Raw genomic sequence first — 27,856 nt, forward strand, 5'->3', positions numbered from 1 at the left:
GGTCTATAAAGGTGCATTAGTTGTGATGAAAGGAAAAAAGGTTGGCAACCTTTATGTGCTTCAGGGCAGTACAGTCATAGGTGCTGCAGCGGTTTCCTCATCTACAGATTCAGATACAGATACGACTCGTCTATGACATATGCAATTAGGGCATATGAGTGAGCGGGGAATGACAGTTTTGAGCAAACAAGGTTTGCTTGGTGGTCAGAAGACAGGGAATTTAGATTTCTGTGAACACTGTGTTTTTGGGAAACAGAAGCATTTGAAATTCAGTACGGCAATCCACAAAACCAAGGGTATAGTGGATTATATCCATTCTGACTTGTGGGGTCCCTCTTGTGTTCCTTCAAAGGGTTGTGCTCGGTATTTTATTACCTTCGTTGATGACTACTCTAGGAAGGTTTGGCTTTATTCGTTGAAGACTAAGGATGAAGCGTATGTTTCTTTCAAGCAGTTTAAGGCTATGATTGAGAATCAAACTGGAAAGAAAATCAAGAGGCTCAGGACTGATAATGGTTTGGAGTTCTATTCAGGGGAGTTCAATGATTTCTGTGAAAATGTGGGAATTGCTTGGCATCGTACAGTGAGGCACACTCCTCAACAAAATGGTGTCGCAACACGCATGAACATGACACTTTTGGAGAGGGCTAGGTGTATGCTCTCTAATGCGAGTTTGGGGAAAGTTTTTTGGGCTGTGGCAGTTTCCATAGCATGCTACTTGGTGAATCGGTCTCCACACACTGCTATTGAGTGTAAGACTCCTGTTGAGGTATGGTCTGGATCTCCAGTAGATTATTCTAGTTTGAAAATTTTTGGTTGTCCAGCGTATGCTCATGTGAATTAGGCTAAATTAGAACCTTGTGTGAAGAAATGCATATTTTTGGGTTATGCATTTGGGGTGAAAGGGTATAGGTTATGGTGTCTTGATCCCAAGACATCTAAGTTTCTTATCAATAAAGATGTTACTTTTGATGAAACTTATATGCTTCATCCCAGGAAGGAGTCTGTTGATGAAGGCAGAAATCAGAGTATCAATGAGCAGGTGGCGGTTGAGGGTGATACTTCTGGGAGAGACATAGAAAACACTCCAGTTCAGTCCATTGATGACAAGGTGCAAGATTCTAGTGAGGTAGAAGATGCATCTCAAGAGCTACGGTTCAGTTTGGCTCAAGATCGAGTGAGGAGGCGGATAAGGCCACCTCAGAAGTACGGCTATGCAGACATGGTGGTTTATGCATTGACTGTGGCAAAGACCGTTCAGTTTCAAGAGCCTTCTAACTACCATGAAGCTGTCACGGGTAGTGAGTCTGAAAAATGGACTATTGCTATGAATGAGGAGATGAAATCTCTCCAAAAGAACCAAACTTGGGAGCTTGTGAAACCACCGAAGGGGAAGAAGATTGTTGGATGCAAATGGGTCTTCAAGAGAAAGGAAGGAACTCCGGGTGATGACAATGCTAGATACAAGGCACGTTTAGTGGCAAAGGGCTATAGTCAGAGAGAGGGTGTAGACTTCTCTGAGGTCTTCTCACCTGTTGTGAAACATAGTTCTATTCACGTGTTGCTTGCCATGGTTGCTATGTTTGACTTTGAGCTAGAGCAACTTTGATGTCAAGACAAATTTTCTACATGGTGAGCTTGAAGAGCAGATTTATATGCATCAGCCAGAGGGGTTTTCTGTTTTTGGAAAGGAGGACTATGTTTGTTTGCTTCAAAAATCTTTGTATGGCTGAAACAATCACCTAGACAGTGGTATAAGCGGTTCGACATGTTTATGATGGACCATGGTTATTCTAGAAGTGAACATGACAATTGTGTTTACTTCAGGAAGCTCTTAGATGGTTCATTTGCGTATCTATTGTTATATGTTGATGATATGCTTATTGCAGCCAAATATATGTCTGTGGTCAACAAGTTAAAGGCTCAACTCCGTGGTGATTTTGAAATGAAATATTTGGGCGCAACAAAGAAAATATTGGGCATGGAGATTCGCTGGGATAGAAAGGCAAACAAGTTGTACCTGTCACAAAAGAGTTATCTTGAGAATATACTTGAGTGCATTGGGATGCAGAACGCTAAACTTGTGAGCACACCTCTTGCTGCCCATTTCAGACTTTCAGTAGAGTTATCACCGTAGACCGAGGATGAGGAGGAGCACATGTCCCATGTTCCCTATGCGAGTGCAGTTGGTAGCCTTATGTATGCCATGGTTTGCACTCGTCCAAATATTTCACATGCAGTTAGTGTTGTGAGTTCTGGCAAGGGACACTGGCAGGCTGTGAAATGGATATTTCGATATCTGAAGGATACTACTAGTACTGATTTGGTATTTAGGGGTTGTAGAGATACTGGTGTAGTTGGCTATGTTGATTCTGATTATGCTGGCGATCACGATAAGAGGAAATCTTTGACAGGTTATGTTTTCACTCTCTCGAGTTGTGCATTGAGCTGGAAGGCAACATTACAGACTACAATTGCCTTATCCACTACAGAGGCCGAGTACATGGTTGTGACTGAGGCAGTGAAATAAGCTATCTGGTTGAGAGGTTTACTTGGTGAGCTTGGTTTGCCACAAGGTGCTACAGTTGTTCACTGTGATAGTCAGATATCATTTTGTGAGAGATATTGTCTCTCAGGGCCAGGTTGAGGTAAAGATGACCAAACCAGTTCCTAAACTTAAGTTCAAGCATTGCTTGGACTTGATTGGTGTTCATAGTACTTGAGGAGGATGCCCTAAGGGGCAAGGTGGAGATGGCGATAGATAGGTTCATTTTTTCAGAGAAGAGTAATCGAATTCAAGCCAAGGTGGAGATTCGGTAATCGGGTGTCTTGTATCCGATTACCCGACCCGATTACCCATTTCGGACCCGCGTACGTTACTCGATTAAATCACTTAATCGAAAATCTCTTTGTCGGGAGTTGAGAGGTTGAGACTTACGGGAAAGGTTTTTTTTTTTTGTCGGGGAAGAGGGTTTCGTCAAGAGGAAGATGGTTTTTCCGGGAAGAGGGCTTCATTAGGAGATCTCGGTGTTCGATTTGTATGCTTGGAGCCGCAAAGCTCTCTTCTTCGCTTGACTCAATGGAATCATCATCATCTCCCGTGGAGTAGGCTGTTGCCGAACCACGTAACCCCTGTCTCTTATCATTTGTGATTTATTTACTGTTTTCGCACCTATTTATGTTTTCTCTCTTTGATTATATGCTTCGTAGTTTGATATCCTTGATTATATGCTCGGATTAGTGTCTTCGTTATAACAATTGGTATCAGAGCGAGGTTTTCCGGTGACGGCGCCGGATTTATGTTTGTCCCCGATCTGTTGGGAACACTTGGCAAGGCACTAACAGATTAAGCCACCCTATTGGATCATAATTATACTTAGACCATTCTCTTCTACCTAGAGAAGCATCTTGGGCCTAGTGAAAGCGTGGTGGAAGCTGAAGGGTCGAGATTTATGGAAATAAAACGTTGTTAAACTTCTAAAATATGAGCCTCTTAACCTGCCTCTTCTTCTGGTGAACCTGCCTCCTTTTAGTTGACTTCATTCTTCCTATGCGAATGGGTCTTACAGTCACAGCCTACTGTTTTAGAGGTTGGGCGATTTTTTGTTTCAGCAAATCCCAACTCGAAACCCAAGGATCAACACTGGTATTTGCTCTAAATAGATGTTTATAAAACTCGAGACAACATTCTTAGACCAATCTCATAAGTCATGAGGCATTTGCTTTTGAAGTTTCACAGAAAGAAACTTAATCTAACCATACGCGATGGCCGTAATCTCCAGTGACACTAACTAGAAATGAGTGGGTAATACACATAATCATCTACTAAGGTATCATTTTTCTTGTCAAAGGAGTTACTGTAACTATCAGCTTTCCTGTAGAAGAAACCCATACTTCGAGCAAAGGAAACAACCAGTCTTCTGAAAGACTCAGGTACCGTGCTCCTTGTCTGAAACAACTCCAATTCCAGCTCTTGGACTTCTGCTTCAATAACATTTTGTAGGTGTGTCATAGTTTCCTCTAATGTGATGTTGGGATTTTCCCTCATATAGCAACTGACTCCAGAATTCATCTCCCCATGAGTTTCTTCACGCTTGAAGGTTGCAAGGTCATTAAAAAGTCGACCAATAACACGGGTATGGTACAGAAGTTGTGTATTCTCGCTTACATGGTGTAAATCTGCTTCAGTGAGGGGCTCTCCATAAAGAAAAGCTGGGGCTAGTACCAAAACGTCAACATAAACAGTCTTTGTGGCTACTGGTATATAATCATCAAATTTGACAATTTGATGTTTAAGTCTCCACGAAGCTTCTTGTACTGCTCCAGCTATATGATCCTGCCACTAAAGAAATAAAGAATTTTACTTAAGACAGCATTAAAAACCAAAAAAGTCACGATTTGTATGTCACTAGGATTTCAAACTGTTCATGAAGATAAGGGACTTTTAGTGCCATCATAGGGATTCTTACAAAATGACAGTAAATTCATTTTTCTTTTGACCAATTTTTTCATTAGAATTTTTTTTCTTCACTGGTATCCTCCCATTTGTGTCTTCTTTACCTAAAATTTCCTATGGGAGCATTAAGAAAACTGATTTTCTTGTCTCCTTTGATATTTTGTGGGACAAGAAGAATCAGGGTAAAATTTTTCCATCCCCTTCAAACCGGCCAAATATCAGAAAACTTTGTGTCAATCTAAAAACTTCCCATCCATATTGGTTTCCTATTGACAAATAAGAGGAAAATAGGAGAAAGAGAGAAGGAAAGAAGAGAGACAACAGACAAGATAAGAGAGTATTCAACCTGGCAAACTGGTGTTCAGTTTTATAACCATTTGATTAGTGTAGTTCTTGAATATAGAAAGAGCAACTAGTGATGCATCAAACAGAGACTGAACTCCTAGGGCTATATCTCTCTTTGTAATCACTTATTTGTAGCAATATTAGATAATAGAGAAAAGGATCCCTCATTTGAGTAAAAACGGTAGCTTGGTTCTCTTTCTGAAACAGGCAATACTCACTAAAGCCTTGAAGAAGGGGTAGGGATCATATTCCTGCTCCTTGCTTGATTCTTCAGCCACCTCTTTTATTGTAGTTTCTAAGCAAAAAAACAGTCTTCTAGGGTCAGGAAGGCCATCTAATAAAGAAGGATCCCACCTGTATAAAAAAGAAGAAAAAGAAAAAAGGAAAAGTTTTAAACACATGCCTTGAAGTCCAATGGAACAACAAATCTCCTGTGATTGAGAAAAACTACCTTTGGGTAGCCTGACTGAAACGTTGTAAACCGTCAATACTTAGAGAAGGCTGATCAACAAAGTCATCAATTATGGTTGCTAGAACCGCTAACTTCGTGTGAGCTATACGCATTTTTGAATATTTTGGTTCATGAATAAATCCAGAAATCGACAAATGACACTTTGAGATTCTTTCCCGAGCGAATTCAAGATTCTCCAATCCATGTTTCATCCACCATCTACAAAGAATTAAAACAAAGTTGAATTTGTTTTTGGTTTTTGTAATTCTTTTCATAGTCAGTTTGACAAAACCTAAACAAACTCAACTGGACAAATTATTTTAGTGAAAAAAAATACACATTGATCAAGTCCAGGTGAAAGAGAGTTACACTTTTTACTTCAAAAACTGGGAAAATGATTAGCTCATATAATATAATTACTGGAACTCAGACAATACCTGAGATTCTTTACTGTGCACATGTTGGGTAGAAAAAGTAGAGAGAATGATGTAAAGAAAAGTGATGAAAGAGCATATAGGGAGATGAAATTCTTCAACTTGAATTTAAAAACTTGGTTCTGTTCCATTGATTAGGAGATAATGTGGAATCAGCAGTAATTGTTTTAATCTATTCTCACTCAGTCTATCTGTCACGGATTTGGTAGGGTTGATGAATTGTATGCTTTAAATGTACATATCAAATGTTTCTTTTCAGTTAAGTTAGTAGTGACCTTTCCCATTCTTTGTGCAATCTCATGAGTTTTAAAGAACTACAAGCTGCCTCTACTTAACAGATTATCACACTTAAAAATGACTAAGTATATGAATGAAGAGGACCAGGGCTAGGCACTCACCTTTTCACTTCTTTGATTTCTTCATAATGAAGCTTTTGGGTCATATCTATGTCCAATTTTGCAAGTTGCAAACATGTCTTAACTATTCCTTCACCAGGCCACAATTGCCTTACGATGTTTCTTGATTGAAATCTTGGTAAAAGATTCTTTCGAGGGTAATCCAGAGTAAATTCAACCTGAAAAGGAAAAATAAACCAAAAAAAAGTTAGAGAAAATTGAACAACGAAATGTGTTAGATGGAAAAGGGAAAGAAAGCTTGACATCATCACAGTGACCATCTGATGTTCTACTTTTCAGCTAATAATACATAATATGAAGGATTGCATGTTTTTCAATGTTGAGAGCTGATATTGTTATCTGGAGGCATTTCTGTAAGTGTGTTTTATGTTTAGAGACTCTTGTTAAGAACAATGTCCAGGCATAGTTTGGTCCTATATTTTCTCTTACATCTTGTGTTATTCCATGTGTTTGTATGTATAAAGTTTACCATTTTAACCACTAAAAATAGAGTGTGATATGTATTCTTTAGAGAAAGGATGAAGTATGTCGATGCACTTAATTTTTTAAATGTATAGAGGGGTCGAGTTCAACTCAACAACTATGCTTCTCCCAAATTCTCACATCCTTCTCGTGATGCCTCTCTTTTCTTCTTTATCTTATTCTCTCTCATTAATTTCTCTAATACTGTAATGTATCATGGTATTAGAGTAGGGAATTAACGAATATTGATAAAGTTTTTATCAATATTGTTAAGTTGGGTCCAAAGTCCATCCCAAAATGACTAGGCAACTTAAGAAACATCTTTCCCAACTAATAAACTAAAGATCTTTGTACTCATTAATCTATGTACTCACATGTAGACCCTCTTTTGTGGCTATAGAAGTGAATAATTTAGGTGATTTGTGGCTCTACAAGTGGACAGTTTAAGTGTAGGCTCTCTTGTGTGGCTCTACAAGTGGATAGTTTAGGTGTAGGCCCACATATGAGTACCCGCTCTTATACCATATTAAGTTAGGTCCAAGATCCCTCCCAAAATAACTAGCCAACTTAGGAAACCTCTTTCCCAACTAATAAACTTAAGATATTTGTACTCATTAATCCATGTGGGACTATTCCTTAACAAAAATCTTTCACCCCCCTCTAGCACATGATCCTACCAATGGGGCTTTGTTGTTTCTGTTTGTTTGAGAGGCCTGGTTAATGGCGTAATGTGGATCTCTAATTCACATATGACTATTGTGTTTCCCTTAGAGGATCAAAAGTTGTTTTGTTGGCCCTCCTTGTGCCCTTACAGGTCTATTAGAGTTGGTGTGGAGTCATATTTGATGTTCTTTATTTATTTATTTATTATAAAGTCTACTAATTAAGTGTTAAGTCCAATGAGGAACAAATCGGGGAGACGGCGTAATAGGTTTGTAAAATTTCTCTTAAAATTTCTTGAGATTAGTTTATGTGAGTTGATCTTTTAGGAGATTCTACTTTGCAATCTTGAATGTTCAACTAAGAGATATGCAAGTACAAATGAACATATATAACATGCAATAATTTATGATGGTTCATAACCCAAAGTCTGGTTACTAGGGTTTAGGGTTTAGGGTCTAAGATGTTTGCACCGCTTGAGTTAAATTCACAATATAAAAGGCCAGATAACATCTATATATATAGTTATAAGGGTCATTTGTAATATTGTCACCAAAGTTTCTTAAGACATTCAATTGTCTACAATAACCAATTTACAAGTTTTATCCTTTACAACACAATAGACTCTCTAGCCAACACCTCATTCTTAGCCACAAAGACTTTCTCAATGAATTGAGTTGAGGAAAGTCTTTCCTACATAAGGTTTCACGAATACTTGCAAGAATTACTTGCTTATAATTCAACACATACTATGCCTCATAATAGGCAGATTTTATGATACAAATACAAATAAAATACACCCCTCCTATATGTGCTTCTAATAAATGAGAATAACTTAATTCAAACCCCAAAGAATTGATTTCAAAGAATGATGTTCTTTTATGAAAGGCTTAAGGCTGGTTTGAGAGGGCATTTAAAGTGTTATGTTTCAAATAGAGGGATTTTTAAAATCAAGCCACGATTTATCTTGTTTAATAATGAGTGATTTCAAAGTAAATGCATAGGTATTTAGCACAAAGACGTTGTTAAGCACCTAGCCAATACTACCCAAAAGACCGGCCTGTTAGGAGCGGAAGACATATATACTTAACCCAAGCCCATAACCAGGATGTCCCATAACATCACACCCCCCCTTCGCAAGCCGATGACCACGACGGCACAATGACACAGGCCCGACCCGGGTTTTTATCCTATAGCCTACCTGTATTTTAATCCAGCCTTTGTGCGCGACGCAGCGACACTGGCCCTTCCCGAGTTTTTATCCTACGGCCTACCAGTATTTAAATTCAGCCTTTGCACCGTTGTCGGGAATCGAACTTGCGACCGAGGGTCGGCTCTGATACCAAATGTTAAGCACCTAGCCAATACTACCCAAAAGACCGACCTGTTAGGAGCGGAAGACATAGGTACTTAACCCAGGCCCATAACCAGGATGTCCCATAATAGACGTGCAAATACATAAAACTTTCTAAGTATAGAGTTTAATGTGTTGATAACATGCAAAAGCCAACCTGATTTGGGAGCAATTCACAAATTCAGATTCACATGGTATGTTGCAACATGATTTCAAAGTATTGGGCACAAAATTTCAATAGCGAAACACAAAGTACATGCTTAGATTTCATAGTAAGAGCTCAAAGTACGTAGATAATGAAAGACCATCAAACATTTTAAAGAGTTTGAGCACAATTTTATATGTTACACATCTTCTATTGTTTTGAAAACATAACTAGCACAAATTTTGTAGCAAAACACTAAGTAGAAATATGGATTTTGAAATAAGAGTTTGTGCACTTATTTGATTTTTGGAGAGGCTACGAGAATGGGTTTTTGATCACCCATATTAATACCCAATGGTATTTCAATCACCTTGAAAGTCTTGTAGACACTATTGCATGCGCTATCTTTCTCTTTTATTTTTCTCCCTTGAGGGGAAAAATCAAATTATAAAGCCAATCTATAACATTCTAAAATAAAATTATTAGGTTCTAAAAGAGAAATTTTGTCCTTTAGTGAGTTCGTGAAAACATCAATGAAAATCTCAAGTAAATGCTTGATATTTTATTTGAGTTGCTGATCACTTTGGTAAGTCACTTATAGATTTTGATGACTTTTGATGGTTAGATCAAGGCTTGGATTTTTTCCCTTGTGATGTTTTGAGTAACCTTTATTTAAATAGACTTGCGTGTTGAAATATTCTTGCTTCACGAAATCAATTTTTTGTAGAGTCTTTTTGCTTCTTCAACTTATTAAAAAAAAAACCTTTCAGGCCCACATTTTCAGTCTCTATGCTTCCATTCAAACACTTGAGTTGTTTGAATGTTAGAAGATGTAATTTGTTTTTACTTAGATTTCTAGGGACTTATTTTCTTGTAGAATCTTATTTCCAAGGGCATATGGAGAACATGGTATCTTTTATCATTGTCTTATGTTATAAGTAGTAGAGAAGAGGGAACTTGAGGTGAACATCTTCCTATAGTTCAACATGAGGCTTTCTCCAACTCTCTCTTTCTCTCACACGTTCTCTCTCCTATGTTCATAAAATTTCACTTGGTATCAAAACCAGGTTGTGTGTGTGGGCCAAGGTCTAGTTTGTGTTCTCCAGGTTATGTATATGTTGTGGATTCTAGGAGGTAGGAGTTTGTGTGTTGTGCTCCATAAAGTGGAGTCTGTGTACCCCATTAAGGGTTTGTACCCATGTCTCAAGCCTGTTATGGGTAAAAGTTGAACACAAGGGGGAGTTTGAGAGAGAAAAAGTTTCTTTGATTTGTAAACTTTGATTTGTTGGACATGATGAGAGATGTTCTTTGGGTACTTTATAACTAAGTTATTGTTGTTGCCATTAATATCCAATTTTGATCAACATGAGATGCAACTTTCCAAGGCAGAGTGCAAAATTCGAATACTAATTTTCTTTGTATTTTGTTGGACTATTCAAATACCATGCCTTTGTCAACACCTTGTAAAACCAAACACATATTTTGGAAAAATTGAATATTCAAATAAGAGAGTTGTTTGAATAAGATGTCGTTATTGTATATGTGGACTCCAATCACATAATCGAACAATTGATTATCTAAATAAGAGATAATTTTGGTTTGGGTTTGGGTGATGCCTTTTGTTCAAACATTTGGCTTTGTTCCAACACCGAGCACACCATTTTGCTCTTGGGGTAAAATCTTGTGTTCCAATATCATGTTTGTTTGAATGGGAATGGTATTTTTTTGGTCTTTTAATGGTAGATTCTTGAATAGGGGGGTTATTGTTAAGTTGTGGAGCCTAATTAACACTTTACCCTCTGGTCGTCGTGAGGGTTGGAAGGGGGGCGGAGCCCCCAGCGAGCCCCCTACATATTGAATGCTGAGTCATTAAGGGTAGTGTGGGGATTTCACACGTGTAATCAGGTTACCCTAATTTTCTCTTTATATATGGGAGCGCCGTTGTTAGGTTTTATCATCTTGACGAGTACCATCATCCTGAGGAGCATCTGGAGTTGCAGTCCTAGAGGTTAGAAAAAAACACATGTAAGTGTGTGCAGTTTCTCTCTGTAAACTATTTTATCTTTATTATGGATTACTGCAATGGCGGAAGACAAAACGTAGTCTCACCTTGAGGCGAACTTGTATAATCTTGTTGTTATTTTTTGTTGCTTGTTTTTCCTTCTTCCGTGATTATTATTATTTCTCTCATTAGTTTGGAATTAGGGCGTCTAATTCCTAACAGTTATTTGAACACCAAGACATGCATTTTTATTTCTTGTAGGCATTCTTATTCAAAAAAGGCCTTTGTCAAAATATTTTCAAGCATAAGGGTTATTAGTAAGGAGTGTCAGAAGCAACGATCTCATGTCATGACCAATCTTAGTGTGAGCAACCCTAAATTTTCTCAATATTATGCTTATGGTATCGTTGAACACTTTTAGAGCACAATAGTCATCCACCAAGGTATCCTAAATTTTCTCAATATTATGGTTATAGTGTCGTTGAACACTTTTAGAGCACAATAGTCATCCACCAAGGTATAACTATAAGCTTAATTTCCTAGTATGCATATGAGCAACTCATGGCTCATTGATTCACCCAAATCACTAGCATTCACACCTAAGAGAAGCTAAACAACATGCTAGACTTATTTTTCTAACAAACATTTTTCTTATGCTAAACTTGTTTTGTATAACCTCAACTTTGACATGGATGTATCATATTTTTGTCACATCTTCATACTTTGGTAAAAAATTATAGAACCTTTGGATTTCAAGTTTAAAGCTCAGGGATATTATACACCAATCCTATAATATTAGGCAACACCAATCCTATAATATTAGGCAACTTGCATTTGCATAAAGGAGGCATGCTGAGCTGTCCTTCCTCTATTTACTAAAATTTCCCTTATTTTGTAGCAATGGGGAATTAATCTGTATTCCAAGTTAGCAAATTGACTTTACTTCATGTATCAAAATGAGCTAATCCACCATTTCACAATCAAGTACATGTCATTTTGAGCCATAAGATAGAATTTTCAAGACTTTGAATTACTTTGGAACTTGTGACTTAATTTTGGCTTTGGCTACTTTACTTTTTTAATTTAAGGGAATTGCTAATGCTCACTCTTATAGACTCCCAAGTCATTTTTTTTAAACATTTAACTTATGTAATTTTCACACAAGGCAATTCACCCAAACATGGACAAAGAGCTTTTTGGTTCATGTTTGCATATCTCAAGGTTTCACTTATGACATGGTCATAGGCAAACAAACTGGGTGATTGACTTAGCCAAAGTCAAGTTCACTTTCTTGAGGGAATATCTATTTGCAAGATTCAACTTTTGACAACGAATGCATAGATCAACACACATAAGTCACCAAGTTTGTTTTATGATAATTTTAAAGTTTAAGTTCTTATAAAAAATACTTGATGATTGTTTTCAAGACGATCATTCCCCCAGTGCTCAAACCTCTCAAGATTAATGAATTTCAAAATTTGGAGATATTTCTCACAATGGAGTAGCTAAGTCTCATAGTGATCCTAGTGTATGTTGGATCCCATCAGCTACACATGACTCTTCAATATTAAATTAAATTCACATTGATTTGCACATTTAAATAATAAAAAAATAGAAGAAGAATTATTAATGTGATTCTTGATTTCAAGGCCTAGGTGCTCACTCCTCCAATTATCACTTCAATCTATGTGGAAATGATTTTTGACATATAAAACAAACCATTGTCTCCTAGATTGACTTGTTAATCCCTTCATTTTTTTTCAAGTTAAACACCACAAGCTAACTAAATGATTCAAATTTATTTTCCATAGCTTGTGTTGGAGACATGCTATCCACTCATGGAGATCAAATGATTTTGAGAATCCAAATTCCTTTGGGTCCTACAACTCTCATATTTGAAGTCGAGTTTTAAATTTCCCTTAAGTATCCATTACATTCCACACGCTTAAGGGGGGGGGGGGGGGGGGCATTAAGACTATTGGCGCAAATTTGTCCAAAAAATCATCAGTGGTTGGCACCAACTCAATAAAATGCAAAAGAGGCTAGAAGAATGGTCTAGAAGGGGCTACAACTCATTGTAAGGGAAAAAGAATCCAAGAGAAGCATCAAGAAGGGCACCACCCCATCCAAGGGAGCTAGGGGCCCAAGTTAGGGGGTGACCCTATTAATCTCACATAGAGAAATCTATAGAGTAATGTGCACTATAAATATTAAGCTCTTGGAGGCTTTATTCATTTCTCTTTGGAAAAAAGCTCTAGCACTTGATCCCCCGATAAGTGGGCTGGTTATCTAGGTGGGTGATTCCTTGATAAGCTAGTCCAGACCCATGCCACTTTTTTGCTCTCCCCCAAATTTCTATCTCTCTATCTTCTCGAACTTTGTCTATGAGTCATCCTTTTAGGTTGCTAACAATATACACGAAAACTTCCATCTAAAAAAAAAACAATATACAAACTTGCTTCACCCGTTTTAGCTTAGAATGTTTTACTAAGCATGCAAAGACTTAGTTTCCATGACATCCACAATAATGGCATGCAACATTATGGGAGGGGTCTATTGTGGTCTTCATCACATGACTAAAATTTGTTGCTTTTGACTTTTTCCTTTTCAATTTGTCCATTTCCTTAGGGCATGTTTGGAACCCACAAAAAAAGAAAAGAAAATAAAAGAAAATGAGAATTTGACCATTATTATTCCCAAAAATAATTAGTGAAAATGAAATAATGAGCAAATTCTCATTTTCACTAACTATTTTTAGAAATAATAATGGTCAAATTTTTATTTTATTTTATTTTCTTTTCCATGAGGTTCCAAACAGAACCTTAAGTTTGAGGATGGAATCCCCTAGATTAAATTCTTCTAATAAATGGGGCAATCTATGGCTTCTTTTATTAGGTGGCCCAGAGAGAGGCCCAATTTTCTTTTCGTCTTCTACTTTCTGGTCCTAACCTTTCCTTCGAGTTTTAGGCTGTGATGGTTTAAGACCCCATAATGAGCTGCTAATTTTTTAATACTAGGATAGGCTTGTCTCTTCCTAGTGTCCCAAACGTTCTTCTCTATTCAACTAAGATGGATTTTAAATTCTTGGTTCAAGCTGGTAGAGGGGCACATGTCACTTCTTCTTCATTGCTTTATGTAGAGGATATTTGAGGGGTTTCATATTCTATGTCTGAGGCTTGTGACCTCACTTTTATCATCATTTGAAGTGTGCTCTTGAGATAGTTATGTGGCCACATGTCCTTCACAATCTTGGGAAAACTTAATTTCAATTTCTATTTCTTCTTGAACAAGGAGGGTTGAGTCATTCATGTTTTTTAATAGTTTCCTAATTGTTTTGGCTATTGCGCATATTTCAATGAGTGGCAAGTTCTCATCTATAATTGCACATACAATAAGTGCATGACCCATGCATTTACTTGAAGAATATCTTTCTTCAATTGTCAATTTCCCATTTGTGGGAATGTTTGCCCATTTACAAGTGTATTCCAAGTTTCTACGTATTGAGCTTGAATCAATTAGATCATTCTTTCATTCCAAAATTTAAAATTTAAAAGAAGGGATTCTAGTTGCTTTGATAACCATAATTTCTACTTCTCTAAAGAGGTAGGAAGGAGAACTACTTGTTGCTATTGGCCTAATTTTTAATCTGGATCTTTGTTACTTAACCTATATACCAAGCTTTCAATGTACATTTCCACTGACACCACTTGTTAGGTACCATGGGAAACAAATCGAGAGGGGAAAGGGGGGTGAATAGGTTTGGCGATTTTGTCCTAAACTTTTAATCCTTCTTCTAATTGGGTTATGTGTCTTGAACTTTTAAGAGATTCTAGGTTGACCCCTTGAATGTTAAGCTAAGGGCCCATGCAACTATAGACAAAGATATAACAAACACATGCAATCACACTGCTCTTGCATATCTATCAGGCATCTAATTACGAGCACATAATGATTTAGAGTGCTACTTTGTGTGATTGTGAAGTATATATATATGTGGGATATGCTTAAGAAAAGATTATCCTACAAAAAATAACTATCCGAAGTCTACACTGTAATCTAAAATCTTCTTAATGCAATGAGGGGGTTAATCGATTGTCAAATTCACTAATAAGATGAATGCTACATGGCAAACCATCCTTTCTATGTGGATGAGAAGGAGATTTGTAGACAGATTGAAAAACTAAGAGTGGCTAAGTGTTTGCAAGCATAGGAATAGAATTTGAGTTCATTATGAAGTGAAGAGATCTATAGATTGATACAAGAACTAAGAGTGACTTGGTATTTGCAAGCCCTGGGACTAGAGTTAGAGTTGACTAGGGCACAAGTATAAATCCAATTGTCGACTAAGAATAAATATGATGCATCAAACATTGATTATAAAGTACAAACAAGCTCCTAAGGTATGATAGTAGTGGTGGTAGAACTTAAAATGGGGACGGATACATCCATGGTTGTGGTGATAGGAAGTGTGTTAGACATGGATGCATAAACCTATTATTCACTTAGGTGTTGGGATAAGATTGGAAAGCCAAACTGAATCAGATTACTAGATGGATCAATAATAATTCTAGTAGCGCTAAAGAGTGATACGACCACTAATATCTTGAATGAGATGATGAGAATGATGCTAAGATTAGAGTATATATCTATGCCATCATTGATTGTGTAGTTTGGTCTCTCTTTCTCTATGGGTGTCACTATTGTGCAACCATGTGCAAGTGCTTTCCATGTGTTTCCAATTGGTAAGTGGGTTATTGATGTGGTACATAATTGATATGACAATAAGATATTCTTTTGTTAGTTGTTCAAACTACTAATAAGTTAAATCACTAATTTTTTTTGGATCCTAAGATGAAGAGGAAAACCAATGGGATCACAAGCAAGTTGAACTTGATTACTTAGAAATTGCTGATTAAAGCTCCAAAACACTATAGACATCCATGTCTTTATATTAATGACATCTTTGCTGCATCACCCATCTTTAGCAAGACTTCATCAATTGTTCCCTTTCGTAAGACCATCATTATCCTTCAATTGTGAATCATGTTAGCTTAGAAAACATCATCGGATAGTAGTTCCTTCTCATGTCAATAAGAGGAGTTCAACTTTATTTCATCTAGTATATTGCAACGTGTAGGATTCTTTTAGGTAGCGAACATGTTTGGTTATAGGCACTTTGTTTCCGTTGTTGATGATTGTAGTTGGTCTAATTATTATTTTTTAATAAAAGATAAGTTAGGAATCTAGGCGGCTGGAGAGGCCCTCCTCCCCCTTGCTCCATTTCCATTAACAAAAGATGAAGCTATAGGGGGAGAACAACCAACAAAACCTCCCAAGCCTCAAGGTTTTTCTTATAGAACTCTTTTACTATGTTACTCTAAGTTTCCATTGCAACAAGTGTTATATTTTTAGCTTGAAATTAAAGAAAAAAAATGACTTTCTCAAAAGACGATAGTAAGTTAGGAATCACCTCCATTAATAATTTGTTTACTTGAAGAAGATGGTGTTGTTCTAAAAGCAGCCTATGGAGTTGCTTTTGTGCAAATTCCTTTGCTTCTGACATGATCTTGGCCTCGAAAGGAAATGCTATCTGCGAGCATCGGTATAGATCTAAGATAGCCAACACTTTATCGGAAGATTCAGCTAAAAAATATGTAAATTCTTCAACAGGGTCCTTTAAGGTCTCGAGAACATCTGCCATGAAGCCAGACAATAAAAAAATTTAGAAATGATAACTCTGAATTATTGCATAATGTGTAATATACTTGTAGTATGGCATAATGAATGATACACTTCTGAAGACACCTTCAGCAAGAAGCAACGCATGACAGTTTGGAAATGATAGCTAGTTTCAGGGTTCGTCAATACTCAATTGAATGAATGACCTCTTACTTGTTCTTATCAATATTCAGTTTTCAGTAAGAAAATGAAAAGAATACACTTGCTAGTTAAAAGGGTTTCATTGCTTGGATCAAGTGTGTATGTATATGCAGCTTGTCTGCCCTCTAAATGTCCACTGTTTTCTCCCAAAAGCTGCTCTTGTGCAATTTGGATCTTCCTCTAAATTCCTTCTTTTGTACCGTTTGGCCCTTATAGACATATACTAATTTTAAAACAGCTTCTCTGCTATTAAAATCCTGTTTCTGCATGTGGATACTACCAACAGAACTTCTGACAAGTGCAAACATTCCCAAGAATATCAAATGCATCGATTATTGAGCTTCTTGAACATGTCAATAATGATTGGATTAAAAATAATACAAAACATAGGTGTCTTTTGTACTAGATTGATGGTTCAATCACAATACCGGATAATGTTGGTCCCTTAACTGGTGACTATAATATGATGTAAAAGCATTTATCTTAAAATTACTTCTGATAGAAACTAACTCCTGCCCTACTTTGAAATTTAGCACAAGACAACACCAGCTGGTTATAGTTCCATTGAGAATGAGGAACAACAAAGGGGATGAACATGGTTTTAGAGTAGGTATTTCATAAATTAATCAAATGAAACTTGGAGCAATTATTTCTAAAAATTAATTACTTCTACCTGTTGATACTTCATAGCCATGCAGCCGTAGGAGGCGAAAGGCTAAAACTGTGCATTCAGGCTTTCCCAGTCCGAGTTTTGAGTGCCACTCTCTGCAACATGGAATGGAGTTAAGCCCTCTTTCTTTCTCTCTCTCTCTCTCTCACACACACACACACACACATACACACACATATATAAAGCAAGGGTATAGCTCAAATTTTAGTGCTAGAGGGGCCAAAGCTAACTTAAACATTATCTTGCACTATAGAACTTTCACATGATTTTTTATTTAATCTTTGATAGTCCAAACCTATGATAAAAATTGTGTCAAAAGGTTAAAAAAATTATCAAGGTGCAAAACATTCAAGACTGTTTCTATTGCATCACACTAGATGTATACAAGATGAAAACAATGCGAAAATTAGAAAGTAGATAACCTTTACTAATTTTGATAAGAAGAGAACTTAAGGAAATCAAATAAGTTTGTCACAAACCCACAATTGAAAGACTGTGATAATATCTTTCTTTTTTCTAAATTAATTCTATGTAGGAATAATGTTTCTTCAATATTCACTTATGAGAGAAGGGATTATGAAACAAAGAGAGTCAATATTCACTTCTAACAAATAAGTCATTGTAAGATTCCATTCATTAGAATTAATCCTACTCAACAAGTGTTCTCTACCATCAAGAAAGAAATGCTTTTTGTGGTTATATGTATGAATAATTTCTAACTATAACCTATAATTTCAATCTAATAGATAACTAAGATAAATAAAAATGACTTAAATGTCATTTTATATTTTTATTTATAATGATATTTTGACTGAATTTTAAATCAAGCTTATTCTGTGTCTAACAAGTAAGTCATCATAAGGTTCCATTCAGGAGAACTAATCCTACTCAACAAATTTTCTCTACCATCAAGAAAGAAATGCTTTATGTGGTTAAATGTATGGATAATTTCTAAATATGGCCTTGTTAGATGTCACATTTCAAAATATAACCTATAATTTCAATCAAATAGATAATTAAGATAAATAAAAATGATATAATTTCCATTTTATATATTTATTTATTTATAATATTTTGACATTAAGAAGTGTATAGAGAAAAGAGAGGGAGAGTCTCTTGAAAGTCGGGAAAAAAGAGACCCCTCCCCCTTGTTGAGCATGAAAGGGGAACAAGTAGCTCCTCCAGTGATAGGGTGTGTGGGGATAGATTTGTAGTAAAAAATCATAGAGGCAGGTTGAAATTTGGAAAAGAAAATTGATTATGAGATTTGCAGTGGGTCAACGATTTCCAAATTGGTAGAACAAAATAGATGCCACACTTTAAAGATAACCAAAAATAAATTCATGTTTTAGATGTTTTGTAAAAGTTAATCAAGCTTTTACAAAAATATTCAAATTTTGTGGAGGAGAAGAGGATGTTGGTAAGAAGATCCCCATCAAGATAACTATAATAATAATTACACTTAAAGTTACTAATTATATTCATTAAAAATGACTAGCAATTAAAAACCTCCAAAAAAGGTTTTTGGCAGAATATTTGTTCGACTGATTGAGGACTTGATAAAGTGCCCATACCTAAAGGGAGGCAAAAAAATATGCCAAAAAGCACACCAACCAATCAAATAGTCTAGTAGCACTGTTCGACCAAGCAAGAGAACTTTGCATCGTAAGCAAGGCAAAGTTGTTAGATCGAACAGAAGAAAGAAAACTTTGTTCAAGTCCATTTGCCCATATAAAAAGAAAGCTTTGTGGAAGTCCATTCACCCAGTGAAAGGAAAGATTTGATGAAGTTCATTCACCTTGATGTCTAAATAGCTAGCCCAACAAAGATAAAAAAAAAGAAAAAAAAGAGAAAAGGTATTGTAAGTATCCATTCTGTCACCCGAGTGACTACACCGAAGAAGAGAGAAGTAGTTTATGAAGGCCAATTGACCAGCCTACTCCCGTCCAACCAATGGGAGAGAGAAAATTTTATATTTGGAATTATTGCCCAAACAATCAGACAACCAAGTCAAAGAAGTTATCTCCAAAAGAGAAGAAAGGAGGCATCCAATGAAGTTCGTTTGACTAGCCGACAACTATCAAGATGACAAATGAGCACACTGAAGAAGAGAGAAGATGGAGTTTATGAAGACCAATTGATCGGACTACTCCGTCCAAATGATTGGAGAGAGAAAAGGTTCTATTTGGAATTGCTGCCCAAACAATCAGACGACCAAGTCAAAGAACTAGAGTTTCCAGAAGAGAAGAAAAGGCTAGTAAATTTTGTTGTTGCTACTGTTTGATCCATAAACCCTTTTGTAGGCAGGTAGTGCAGAAAATCCCATTCCAGGGGTATGGGTCTGTGGAATGAGTTGTTATTGCAAATCCTTGTGTGGGTCTCAGTAGGATTCCCTAGTTAGTTGCTGAAATTTTATTTGTAGGTCCCAGTGTGTGTTTAGTTTGTTGTTGTAAATTTGTGAGAAGGTGAACTTTTGTAAGTTGGTTGTTATGGTCAATTGAGTGACAAATTCCCTGTGTGGGCAACATCATAATTGACCTTAGAGGTAATTTCATGTATGTGCCACTTGGCAACCCAAGCATAGTAGTGAAACTCCAAGGTGAAATATACCTTGTGACTAGATTAGCAACCAAAGATAAGATTGTGAACTACTATAAAATTGTTGTGTATTCTTTGTCTATTTGCATGGTTGTGTATGGAGTTTTTATTATGAAATTTATTTTTTACATTGAATCCAAACTAATTAAGATTGTGAACACACATAAGACTAAGATTAAAATTAAAAATGAGTCAAATTTGTGGTAGAAGTAATCAAGTTGGTAGGTACCAGTTTATTTAACTACTAATTGAACTAATCCATAATTATTATTTGGCAACAAAAGTTGGTAATCTATCATTCATTCAATGATACAATTGTAGGATTTCTAATTCTATTTCCCAACTAATACAAATGCAATTTAAATCTAACATAGAAATGATTTTACGATCTTGAATTCTCTTTAGAAGCTTTTGCATAAAATTATGGAAGAAATATGTCCATCACAAATTATTCTCATCATGCCTAAAACTCAAAAAGTCAAATAGAATTTCTTAATGGATGATTTGGTCATTGCAAAAATTAATGGATTTTCACATTTTGTTTTAGTTACTAAATTTTTAGAGAACAATGAAGAGTTCTTTGTCAGCGGTTTTTCGGAGAGGTCCTACTGTCTTATTTTAGTTGGTTTGTCAAGGACAAAATCTCTCCTCCCTCACTACACGTTTTGTCTTCCTATTAAAGGACCATAGTTCTCTTCCTAACTTCCTTGAGAATGTTCATAAGGGGGATAAGAGTCCAACTTAGGTAAGAGAGCAAGGTAATAAAACCTCTACTCAAAATCAAGGAAGAGATCAAAGAATAACTATAATGACAATATTAGTCTACATGTATAAAAAACCTACAAATATTGCTCAAGTATTTACTAGAAAAACAAGGTTACATATGAAACTTCTTCTTCTAAATCAGTCAAGAAACACTTGAATTTGAGCCACTATATTTTTAGAAAGAAACTTCTGAATTTTTTTTTTTTTTTTTTTGCCAACTAAGATAAATTGGAAAAAGAAGAAGGTATATCTGATATGTGAACAAAAAGTTCCTAAGTCAATAACTTAGGATGGATTGGAGGACACTAACAAACCAAAGATATGTTGACCGTGTTGACTCCCTTCTTGATTCTGATATTAACAAAAATTAATTGAGCTAAATTTTGAAATCTAGTATTTCAAATACATTTCCTTCAAGAGACACCAAATTCAAGGTCTAAAGCATTGAATTAACACAAGCTTTATAAAGACCTCAAGCTTCGTGAAATGTCAAAGAACTCTTAAAGAAGCACCCTCAAAAGAAGAAGAAAAATTGAAGACTAGAGTTTAGGTATCATTGAGTTAAGTAAAAAACTTAGTCTCTGTATGAGAGTTATCCATTTATTTCAAAACTTGAGGTACAATGCAAATTTGGAACCTTAGGAATTATTTTGCATTCAAACATGTTTTTTCACGAATGCATACATATATATCATTCATATTAGAATCACTTAGGATCAACGTTTCCCATGCTTTAAAAATCCATAAAGTGAACTAACAGTAGAGTGATTGACCAATATATGCCAATGATAGATCAACTAGAAGTGCACATGCCAAAAATATAAAGCATGATTGATCATCTAGAACATGACTAAACTGTGCTATAAAACATGATTGATCAGTACTATCGAGGCAAAACAAATTCATGTTGATTGATCGAAGCATACTATCGAGACAAAGAAAATTCATGTTGATCGATTGATCGACCTCAGTGACTGATTGATCGAAGCAAGATTATTGATCGATCATACATGGTATGCACTGGAGGTTCTAATTGATCGATCATCCATGTATATTGATCGATCAAGTTAAAATGTCAAACCCGATGAGAGGATGTTGGCAGATCAATAGGTCACATTTTGACATAAAACTAGTCGTTACACACAATTGATCGATCAACCTCTTTACACTAATCAATTAATGTAAACAACTTTTTACAAATAGGCAAAAAAAAACTAGTTTGGCTTGGAAAACTTATAAATACCCCACCAAAGCTCCCATTGAAGTGTTAATGAGATTTTATTGGCATACCTACTTGTATTTACTCTCAATCTTTTGAAAATCCTCCTTATGTACATTTTTGAGAAAGAGAAAGCCCAACCTTGCAAAATTCTTGCACTTCTTTCTTATTCCATCTCCCTATCTACATTGTGCATCGAAGACTGAAAGCTTGGAACTCTCAAAAGGAGAATGGTATCTCCCCAAATTACAAGAGAGTAAGTTTTACCTTTATTTTTAATTTTCATTTTCTGATACTTTCACCTAGAACCTTGATGCATCTAGATAGAAAGGGTCTACCAGAGCTAGAATCTAGCTAAACTCTTGGGGATATTATATTATAAATTGTGTATTTGAGTATACACATGGCTCAAAAGAGAGTCTAATTTTTTTGTGTTATTCTAGATAATAGAGCTATTATTAGTGAAATTTCCCAAGCTCGGGTTCTTGGGCAGTGAATACCAATAGGAGAACATTGATAACAATACATTTGGTGTTAAATTTGTGGTGTGTGAATTTGTATGTTTGTAATTTGCTTATTTACTTGATTTTATTTTTCCACATCTTAAGTTTTTAAACTTGTAATTCTCAATTAACCCCCTCTAGAGAAGCCACTTGGGCCAACACGATACATGTTTGAGCAATGGTAGCCATATTTGAAGAAGATGATTTTGATGCATTGGCTCTAGATGATGAAGGTGTTCTCTATAGATATTGCTATACAAATATGTAGCTCATCTTTATTCATGGAGACAACTTCAAAATTATTATTGCATCCTTGCACTACCTAATTAGCCCAAGAAGGTTTCCCGAATTATTTCTAACACTTGTCAGAGAGGTGATTGGTTTTCCTCCAATGCATACAAGGTATCCTATTTGTCATGCCTTGGCCTCTTCCACATCCTTTTGAACCATTACCTCTATGTACATGGTTCCAATTACTACCACTCACTACCATTGCTGAATTCTCCACCTTAATATTAGTATTTGGGACAACTGGTTCTACTTTCACGAGGCTTGCAATTGTACCTTCAAAGTAGGTTTATCAATTTTAGCCAATATTTGTGCTCAAATTGCCTCATAACTTAGTCCAACGGCATGCAACTTCCATTTGTCTTTCAAGTATTGTCTAGTCCATCTCAAGGGGATAAAATTTACTTATGTTGCCTAATTTCCTCTAATTTACTAACAAATTGTATAAGAAGTTTATCTCCACTTTCCATTGTATAGAACTTAGAAAATAATTCATATATTCGAGAAATATTTTTCTCTTGAGGAAATATTTTCTCAAGAGACACCCAAATATCACGTGTTGTGGCACAAACAATCGCTTGATTACTCACATGTGCTTCAATACTACCCAAAAGTCATAACATGCTTTAAGACCCCCAACTCTCCACTCAAATGTTCTTTGAGATGGTGGATCTTCATAGATAAATCTCTCCTTTTTTGGAGCCCCTATATAAATTTCTCGAGCCCATAAAATATAATTGTCTCCATTTTATTTCATAGTTGTGACAATAGTCATTTGAACTAGTCTTTGACTCTAATTATCAGCCATAAGATCCAATTGGTACAAATCAAAACTAGAAAGTATTTTAAATCAATGTCAATTTCACTTATGTTGAACACCAGATTTCATGCATGAACATGTAAGCTAAATTAAATAAGGTTAATCTTGGCCTTTTAGATCTCTCATGCAGATGTGAGAGCTTTGAATTCAAGGGAAAGAGTTGTGTCCAAATTAAAAATCATGCACATTTGAATCTCCTTCTCAAACAAAATTTCTTTTGTCTAAGACACCTCAAGTCAAGTTCTTCGGATAAGGTGGACTCTACAACTCATCAAAATCCATCACTTGTACTACCATAACAATTAAGTTTTCACTCACATACCAGTATTCAAATAGGAAGAGATAAGTATGTGCATGCATGCATGAAACTCAACAATCAAAGATATGTAATTTTGTTTGTTCTTCTTACTATCCAAGTTTGAGATAGACCAGTTGATGAAAAAGAATTCCAGGAAACCTCTCCATAGGACTTCCGCATTCAAGAGTTGTAGATCCACCAAAGAAATGATCAAGCTGAAATCTAAAACATGTGCCCTCAACATGAAGGAAGTGTTGGAAGAAATCTCGAAGTGACATCAAAGTAATTACCTTCCCCACGTCAAGGAGGTGGCAAAGAGGTAATTTAAAGGCCTTACCATAAGGATGACACAAATGTGTAATTATCTAAGATGAAGTATGTGTGCTTATGTCCTTTCTTTTTCAAAGCTTGTAGTCCTAAGGGCATTGTAGTAATTGTAAACTTCCTTTCACAACTATAAATATAGGCTCCAAGTATGGGGTAAATCATTAAGTCTCTGCTCTTATCTCTCAATATTTTTATTAGAATTGTCTCTTCTCCCAAATTCTCTCTCTCTCTCTGACTCTCTAGCTGAGTTCACTTTTCTGTCTCTCTTCCTTCTTTATTCTCTTTTCTTCTCCTCCTCTTCTTCCTCTCCTCTTTCACTACCTTGGTTGAGGACCTTGTCATGGGATCCTAAATTCAACAGGAAGAAAGAAAGGCAACTGGTTTGTGGAGATTTTTTTAGTAGGAATCAAAACTGGTTACTCGATCTTCTTAATTTTTCCTTCTCTGATATTTAAACCACTCTGATACCATGGAGTTGGAGTTAAATAAAGAAGAGAAAGTTAGAAGAAGAAGAAGAGGAAGAAGAAGAAGAAGAAGAAGAGAGAGTGAGAGAGAGAGAGAGAGAGAAAAGGAAAGCCTAATTGCCAACTATCAAACATCTAGGGCTCTCGACTATAACTCGTTTGCCATTGTTATTTTCATTCTAATCTGAGACAAGTGACAAGTGATGAGAATCACATAATGGCACCTCCTCTCAACCCGATGGTGCAGCTCAATGCCAGAAATCAACCTAGTTCCACCCTCTCCTTGACGGCTACTTGGAGTTCTTCTTCAAAGTCGACAAGGGGACTGTTATCTTCTTTGATGTAGGACTTTTTCTTCTTGAACCTAACACCAAGACATAAACTCAGAACCGTCTGATCTGCCAACGTACTTGGATTCAAATTTGGATTCCATGGTGAAATTAAATACCTCTTTCAATTGAAGCTTATTTCTAGTGCAGGGGAGGTCTGGTTTTCCCCTTCAAGGTCGACACCTTCAAAGGGGTTTGCAGGACTTTGGAAAGGATGAGCAACAGTTCTGCTGGTCAGATCTCTCATGCAGATGTGAGAGCTTTGAATTCACGGGAAATAGTTGTGTCCAAATTAAAAATCATGCACATTTGAATCTCCTTCTCAAACAAAATTTCTTTTGTCTAAGACACCTCAAGTCAAGTTCTTCCGATAAGGTGGACTCTACAAGTCATCAAAATCCATCACTCGTACTACCATAACAATTAAATTTTCACTCACATACCAGTATTCAAATAAGAAGAGATAAGTATGTGCATGCATGCATGAAACTCAACAATCAAAGATATGTAATTTTGTTTGTTCTTCTTCTTACTATCCAAGTTCGAGATAGACCAGTTGGTAAAAAAGAATTCCAGGAAACCTCTCCATAGGACTTTCGCATTCAAGAGTTGTAGATCCACCAAAGAAATGATCAAGCTAAAATCTAAAACATGTGCCCTCAATGTGAAGGAAGTGTTGGAAGACATCTCGAAGTGGCATCAAAGTAATTACTTTCCCCACATCAAGGAGGTGGCAAAAGAGATAATTTAAAGGTCTTCTCATAAGGAAGACATAATGGTGTAATTATCTAAGATGATGTATGTGTACTTAAGTCCTTTATTTTTCAAAGTTTGTAGCCATAAGGGTATTGTAGTAATTGTAAACTTCCTTTTACAACTATAAATATAGGCTCCGGGCATAGGGTATATCATTAAGTCTCTCCTCTTATCTCTCAAAATTTTCATTAGAATTGTCTCATCTCCCAAGCTCTCTCTCTCTCCAACTCTCTAGCCAAGTTCTCTTTTTTGTCTCTCTTCCCTTTTCTTCTCCTCCTTTTCTTCCTCTCCTCTTTCACTACCTTGGTTGAGAACCTTGTCATGGGATCCTAAATTCAAAAGGAAGAAAGAAAGACAATTGCTTTATGGAGATTTTTTTAGTAGGAACCAAAACTGGTTACCCGATCTTCTTAATTCTTCCTTCTCTGATCTTAAAACCGGAAACCTACATACAAGTTGAGTAACAATCCTCTCTTATTTAATCCACTCTGATATCATGGAGTTGGGGCTAAATAAAGAAGAGAAAGTTAGAAGAAGAAGAAGAAGAAAAAGAAGAAGAAAAAGAAGAGAGAGAGAGAGAGAGAGAGAGAGAGAGAGAGAGAAGGAAAGTCTAATTGCCAACAATCAAACATCTAGGGCTCTCGACTATAACTCGTTTGCCATTGATATTTTCATTCTAATCTGAGACAAGTGACAAGTGATGAGAATCAGATAATGGCACCTCCTCTCAACCCGATGGTGCAGCTCAATGCCAGAAATCAACCTAGTTCCACCCTCTCCTTGACGGCTACTTGGAGTTCTTCTTCGAAGTCGACAAGGGGACTGTTATCTTCTTTGATGTAGGACTTCTTCTTCTTGAACCTAACACCAAGACATAAACTCAGAACCGTCTGATCAGCCAACGTACTTGGATTCAAATTTGGATTCCATGGTGAAATTAAATACCTCTTTTAATTGAAGCTTATTTCTAGTGCAGGGGAGGTCTGGTTTTCCCCTTCAAGGTCGACACCTTCAAAGGGGTTTGCAGGACTTTGGAAAGGATGAGCAACAGTTCTGCTGGTCAGATCTTGATGACATTTTCGAGCTCCGGTCGAGGTTCGAATCTACGTTGAATTCATCTTATGCAAGTTCAACGTCAATAAAATTATTTTTTCATTTTGAGGAGAGACGCATGAGGGGATTGGCCTCTGGCTCTTATCTCTAGTTCTCTTATTGCAGCTAAAAAAATGAAGGCCATAAGGTGAAGTGGGTGTTCACGGACCTGTAAGCTGACGCTAAAATGCTCTCGATCTGGTGATCAAAATGTCTATGGATCTCCAAACGCTCAATTAAGTCCACAATTGTGAGAATCTCGGTTAATTCCTCGGTGCTCAGTCTTTCGGCTGACAGAAACAATTCGAGGCCTTTTCTTATCTCATCCACTAGTAATATTTCCCTATCATCCACCACCATTTCCATCTCCATCTCCATTTGATCGAAAACCTGCAACACACATGCATATATATAATTAGCAGATAAGTAAGCGAGAGCGGTGTCGACGGATTCCTAGAAACTTAGTACAAAGCATCCAATGGATCCATCCAGAATAAAAATATAACGATTTTAACTTGTTCATAGATTTCCTTGTTCGCTTTCATTAGCTCAAAAGAATGGAGAACAGACTAACAGAGTCAAAATACAAGCAGTCTAATGGAGCAGTAATTTCAGTTTTTCGTCATTTTCTGAAGTAAACATATCGAAACATAGAACTAGAATTTGAAACAGGAATGAAGCTTGAAAAGAGATTTCCAACTGAAGAGCAGATACCATTAGTCTAAAACTCGAAACGAAAAATAAACAAATAGTAAACTACTAGAACGGCAAGAATCAGACAGGAAGTGAGTCAGATACTGAACTGATGGTTGATCTGACGAAAGGGCTGAGGGAAAATGCCTTGGGACTCTCGCAACGGATGCACTGAAGCATCCCATGTATGAACAATGAATGCGAGTTCTTTGTTTCTCATTTGGAAGCTTGAAAGAGGGAGGGAACCTTCGCATGGACATGTTTCTCATGTAAGACTTCACCAGAGAGGTGGAAAGAGCCATGGCTTGCGTTTTCCTTTTCCTGTTCTTTGATCTGTCTTAAACACTCACAAAATGGAATCTCCACGACTAAATTCTACATCTTTGTCTGTAAGTGTAGACAAGGTGACAAGAGCAGCATTGGAATCGT

The 27,856-nt window shown here is 36.4% G+C and overlaps 1 protein-coding gene across 1 annotated transcript; it reads right to left on the reverse strand.

Moving 5' to 3' along the window:
• Positions 1 to 3,787: 3,787 nt before the first annotated feature.
• On the reverse strand, positions 3,788 to 27,279 carry LOC137946689 (isopimaradiene synthase, chloroplastic-like). Its single transcript, XM_068793009.1, has 8 exons — positions 27,250 to 27,279; positions 26,904 to 27,124; positions 26,406 to 26,503; positions 16,217 to 16,419; positions 6,085 to 6,260; positions 5,253 to 5,471; positions 5,020 to 5,155; positions 3,788 to 4,342 (listed from the first exon to the last, which is right to left on the reverse strand). The coding sequence occupies exons 1-8, from the start codon at positions 27,277 to 27,279 to the stop codon at positions 3,788 to 3,790; spliced, it is 1,638 nt and encodes a 545-aa protein (XP_068649110.1).
• Positions 27,280 to 27,856: the final 577 nt, after the last annotated feature.

This window comes from Aristolochia californica, unplaced genomic scaffold (genome assembly GCF_029961685.1).
Source record: "Aristolochia californica isolate CCGP_79_NKW_82.1479 unplaced genomic scaffold, dmAriCali1.0.hap1 SCAF_12, whole genome shotgun sequence".
Lineage (NCBI taxonomy): Eukaryota > Viridiplantae > Streptophyta > Magnoliopsida > Piperales > Aristolochiaceae > Aristolochia > Aristolochia californica.